The sequence below is a fragment of the Hippocampus zosterae genome, chromosome 14, assembly GCF_025434085.1.
Source record: "Hippocampus zosterae strain Florida chromosome 14, ASM2543408v3, whole genome shotgun sequence".
NCBI classification, from domain to species: domain Eukaryota; kingdom Metazoa; phylum Chordata; class Actinopteri; order Syngnathiformes; family Syngnathidae; genus Hippocampus; species Hippocampus zosterae.
Window position 1 is genome coordinate 6,116,719 of NC_067464.1, and position 5,856 is coordinate 6,122,574.

At 41.5% G+C, this 5,856-nt stretch overlaps 1 protein-coding gene across 1 annotated transcript; it reads left to right on the top strand.

Annotated features, from left to right (window-relative positions):
* Positions 1 to 326: 326 nt before the first annotated feature.
* ctsl.1 (cathepsin L.1) lies at positions 327 to 3,989 on the top strand. Its single transcript, XM_052085422.1, has 8 exons — positions 327 to 365; positions 1,294 to 1,395; positions 1,993 to 2,135; positions 2,204 to 2,401; positions 2,486 to 2,677; positions 3,055 to 3,220; positions 3,328 to 3,433; positions 3,661 to 3,989. The coding sequence occupies exons 2-8, from the start codon at positions 1,299 to 1,301 to the stop codon at positions 3,758 to 3,760; spliced, it is 1,002 nt and encodes a 333-aa protein (XP_051941382.1). The 5' UTR covers positions 327 to 365; positions 1,294 to 1,298; the 3' UTR covers positions 3,761 to 3,989.
* Positions 3,990 to 5,856: the final 1,867 nt, after the last annotated feature.

Genomic DNA, 5,856 nt, shown 5'->3' on the forward strand with positions numbered 1-5,856 from the left:
TAATCGCTAGCCGACCACATTTAAAAAGACAAAAAAAAAGGACAAGTCAGGAGTCATCAATAGCCGCAATGAGTTCAAGATCTGCTGACTTTCTAAGAAACTACTCCAGATTCCCAAACGAATTGCATCATAAAAACCAGTCATGATTCATCACTTCCCCATTTCAATGATTGACTGCACAACATTTTATAGGCTGCTGACAGCCACCTGACTGGACACAATGCAGGCCATATATGGAGGGAGCTATATAAGACAAAGATCTGAGATCGAGCACTGCATCATCCACAGGTGCATACCCGCGACACACACACACACACACGCACGCACACACACACACACACACCGACGACACAACTCCGACGCAGGTAAGCAGCTCATGTGCTGTCAATCACAAAGATGAAATGAACATAAGACGATTCAAAATTTTGATTTAAATTGATGCCGTTTCTTGTTTAGGGAATTTGGGGAGCTTTTGGTACAAAAGAAATGTTTTTATGAATTAATGGTATTCAATATGATGAAACCGATACCGTTTCACGAGCCTGACATGAAGCGGGTGCGGACATACTTGAAGCTAAACACGGATGACAACACTTGATGCTTGCCAGACCGCTGCAAGTCGCCGCCACCCCCGTCAATCCCCCCCGTGAAGTTCAGCGTCCACTTTGCAGGAGCGACTGACTGCAAAGTATACTCTGCAAAATGGATGATGAACTGCGCTTGCTCCCGCGCGTTGTGGCGGTAGGCCACCCTGCAAGCAGTGAGTTTTCCCCCCCCCCGTCACGTGGTAAATGCATCGCGGGGTGGCACATCAAGTAAAAAGAAAAGAAGCCTTTCGGTTCTCCAGCAAACTGTTTTACTTCGTAATTTCATTGCCTTGTGTTCCAGGCTTCATTCAAGTGAAGTGTTTGACTTAAACCAAAAAAAAAACATGCAGTTGGATGTTAAAATGCCAGTTGTATGTTTTTTACTGTAAAAAGTGTCGGACAGTATTGGTATTGGCAAGTACTGAAATATTTGTAGTTCTAAAAAAAAAAAAGTGGTATCGGAGCATTTGCAATCAGTATCAACAATGATTTAATTATTTTTCTGATGTTGGGAGTTGAAATTTTACTTGTGTAACATTTTTAGAAAACGGTGCATGGGCGACTGACGTGGTCTTTGGAGGCAACCTGGTGCCCGTGGCCCACTGACCGCTGCACTAATAAAATCGTTTCCAAATTGTGGTGCAAGCTGAAGCAGCTTAAGGAAATAAATAAATAATATGTTTGATTTTTTCCCCCCCAATAACAGACAGGATGAAGCTGCTGCTTGCTGCTGCCTTTCTGGCTGTGGCCAGCTGTGCGAGCATCTCTCTGGAGGATCTGGAGTTCCACGCATGGAAGCTCAAGTTTGGTGAGGCGCCAATTGGTCTTTATTTGATGTATCTTCATATAACAGCCTATTTTGCCCCAAACATTAAAGTTCAATAGATTTATTTCAAATTAACAAACATAAAACATTCATTTATAAAGAAAATAGAATCAAAATGTGCTTAATGGTTTATTGAATGGTTCAATGATTTTGTTGTTTACGATGATACTAATGCAGCGTGTTATACCGGAGACAAATTCCTTGTGTGTTCTACATACTTGGCCAATAAAGATGATTCTGATTCTGATTATGTTTATCCTGCTTTCCAAAAAAAAAAAAAAAAAAAAAAAAAAAAAAAAAAAAAAAGACTGGCCATTATTTCAATTGGGAAATGATATAATATTTTTCTGTAAATTGTACAATAGAATACAAACAGAAAAATATCACCTAAACTTTTCCGACATTTACTATTAAAAACCAGTACCAGGGTAACGCAATTTATCTTTGCCCTTAATTTAAAATCAGGACATAGCAACAGTTGAGCAGCCTCTTCATCCGCAACAAGAGGCTGCTGTATAAAAACAGCCATGTTTTTCAAGGTCATGGCTGGATTCATCGTTTTTCTGTTCTGATTGACAGGGAAGTCCTACAGCTCTCCGTCAGAAGAGTCTGATCGCAAGAACATCTGGCTGAACAATCGAAGACTGGTGCTCGTGCACAACATCATGGCCGATCAGGGCATGAAGTCCTACCGCCTCGGCATGACCTTCTTTGCCGATCTGGTAAGAAAACCATTTTGCCACTCTTACAACTAAATTTAGAGACCGCCAATAGTGTCCCCCCTGATTAGGAAAACAAAGAGTACAATCAGTTGGTTTCCCGGGGATGTCTGCTGCACTTCAACGCTTCCGCGCCGCGGAGCGGTTCCACGTTCCTGCCATTGACCCTCGGAGCTGACCTACCACACACTGTGGACTGGAGGAACAAGGGCTACGTCACCAACGTCAAGGATCAGAAGGAGTGCGGATCCTGTTGGGCCTTCAGCACAGTACGTGCGGGTGCCTCCCGTAATTCCCTCGTGTCGCCTCATTGATGATTAACTTTACTCTTCAATGTTTTCCGCCTTGCCCAGACGGGCTCTTTGGAGGGTCAGACCTTCAAGAAGACGGGTAAGCTGGTGACTCTGAGCGAGCAGCAGTTGGTGGACTGCTCTGGCGACTTCGGCAACATGGGCTGCATGGGAGGGCTCATGGATGACGCCTTCAAGTACATCCAGAAAAACGGGGGAATCGACACAGAGGAGTCCTATCCTTATGAGGCTCAGGTAAATCGAAATAGTCTCTGAAAGCAGCGGTCCCCAACCTTTTTCATCCCACGGACCGTTTTAATGTCAGACAATAATATCAGGGACCGGCCGTGAAGGTGTGACGGATAAATACGACAAAATAATTTGATATGACCTGCATGAAAACTTTGGTGTTTTTGAAACAACCATAAACACGAATCATGACCCGAGGAACGTCCTATCTGGCCGCAATACTCTCTGGTCACTATGGTAACATTTAAACGTGCCTTCAAAATAAGATACACTGCAAATACAAAGTGCATGAAAAATACGACTCACCATCGCCGCGTATTATGCAAAGTGGGGCTTGGTGCGTGGGGATCTACCAGTCGTCATTTGTTCCTTCTCCAAAATAGGACGGAAAGTGCCGCTACAACCCAGCCAACATCGGTGCCACATGCACAGGTTACGTCGACGTGAAAACCGGCGACGAACGCGCCCTGAAGCAGGCGGTGGCTACAGTCGGACCTGTGTCTGTTGCCATTGACGCTTCACATGAGTCCTTCCAGCTATACGAATCAGGTGACAGACATTAGTGCGATCGAAGCGATCTAAAAATAAATAAATAAATAAAAAATCTGAAACTTCGATCTGAGATTTATTTTTTTTTTTTTTGCAATTGTTGACAGGCCTCTACGATGAGCCAGAGTGCAGCAGCTCTGAGTTGGACCACGGAGTGCTGGCTGTAGGTTACGGCACGGACAATGGACGTGACTACTGGCTGATCAAGAACAGGTAAACTTTCTGACATTGTTATTCTTTGGTTGAAACGTTGAGTCAATGTAAAGTGTGTACTTGGCAACAAAAAGAAGGACGTCGAACACAAGCGCATTTTGATTTTTTTTTTTTTACGATGAACAAACTGCATCTCGTTTCGCTTTGGAAGCAATGTGAACTCAATGACTACGATCCCGTTTGGCCGACAAAAGCGTCGCTGTGATTGAGAAATGTTTTTCTTACAGCTGGGGTCTACAGTGGGGAGACAAAGGCTACATCATGATGAGCAGGAACAAACGCAACCAGTGCGGAATTGCGACGGCAGCAAGCTACCCCTTAGTGTGAACGAATTTGCGGGAAAACCAATTCTATTTTTTCATTAACTCTGGAGTGTTGGAATGAGTCAGAGCCAGTGGACGAGGAAAAACTGAACTATGACATTAGGCACTATTTGATTTACAATACAATACATTTAATAACAAACTTCTATTTCTGTATATTCAGACTTTTTGAAAGGGAAGTTGTAAGTAGATGCAATATAACCAGATAATTTATAAATATAAAGAGAAATGTGGTTCATGTGTCTGTTTTTAAAATTGATTACCTGATGACTCCATCATTTCCTCTTATGAAGTTGCATTATTTGGTGAAATGTCACTATCGTTACATATCTCAGACATACCAACCATATTTTACCATCACTTAAAAATGGTTGGAAAATACAGACTTATGAATACTGTAACCACAGAGGCCATCAAACTTGAAATATATTGCTAGGAAAAACAAACAAACACAGGATTTAAACAACTATTTTCTCAAAGGTAGAATTTTATTGCTTGGTGACTTATGAGTATTGATTTTGGTATTGATTTATTGTGATTAATGAGTAAAGACTGTTTCAAAGAGAAAGAAAAGTTACAATCTTAGCTCTTCATCCACTTCGATTTACAAGATTGATAAATATCACACATTTTGATATTGTGCTGTGGCACAAAAAGTAGCATTCAGATGCCACATCCTTCAAATGTGTATAAAATAATATGTTACTTGTAAAATAGCTCAAGGCTCTTTTATGGGTAATTCGACCGGTGAGCGTCACTAAAACTTCTTATTCTCACTGTACATCCCGTGTGGCGTCACTCATCTGTGCTCCATTAAATTTCCACAAATAAAACTGCAAAGCCTGAAAGGATTCAACTCATTTGGCATGGCCAATCGAGCTGATGTGCCTTTGATTTTACCGCCTGCTATCAAACCCAAGTGTGTATAAGGTTACGTTGAGAACACAGAAATACGCAATGTCACATTTTTTGAAAGGCTGAAGTGAAAGCACTGGGTGGTAAGTATAAGCGGTGGGTGGTAGAAGCTTCTGTCCAAATTTCACTGACAGGGATACAGATTGCAAAATACAGTAAACTCAACAAACCACACACCCAAAACAAGAAAGTACAATTTGCAAACTAGAACATTAAAAAGTGTCCGCAGTTGAAGCGTTCATTTTTAAACTGACATTAGAAAGTTTTTTTGGTGGAAATACTCACTGACTTTGAACATTTGTTTTACTTTTTGAATATTTTCTCGACTTAGAACTACATTTTAACCACCACCCATTGCAACAACGCATGACTCTCGCTAGATGGCGCCATTTGACTGCGGAAAAGGAGTTTGGCGTGTTCGGCTGGTTTTCATCATTGAAAGTGCCAAGTCAGACATTTTCCGTTCATTATATTCCCTGCCTCCCTCCACGGCCACTTTGATCCCAGTGCCCTCACAAAAGTGCCTTTGCTAGATGACAAGCACAAACAGCCGTTTTTTAAAGAGACTACTTCCTTTCCCAAAACATGCTTGTGTGTGTGTTACTGTGTGTGTGTGTGTGTGTTTTTTTTTTTTTTTATATCCTCGTGTTACCCTTGTGTGGACGAGTCACGGTATTTCCACCAAAAGAAAATGTGCAGAATATAAGAAGTGGAATGTCAATAACTGCCACACCAAGAAGACAAAAATACACAGGTATTGTGTACACACACACACACGCACACTGGACTAATGCACAAACAAAATGTCGTGAGAATATATGCAAGTCAAATTTAAACACTTTATGATATTAATTGCCCGAGTCAAAGTGAACCAGAACATCTGATGAGTAGCATTTTGCTCATTTTACGGTTTCCGTGTGAACAATTCCCTCTTCATTGGCCGTTTTTGAAATATTTGGGGACAATTTTCATTGAGTATTATCTACATGAGCGGCTCAACGCCCTCAAGTTAAATTTTGAGGAATAAATGGCTCCCTCTAGTGGACAAGACTTGGTGTCCTTATCAGTATCCTCACTGCCGCTCGACAGTGGAATAAATCAGGTGCAAAAAATGCAAAATAGAAGTTGGAGAGGAGAACTTTCAAAGTCTAATATTCATCTCAACACATCTGCTTGATTCAAAAT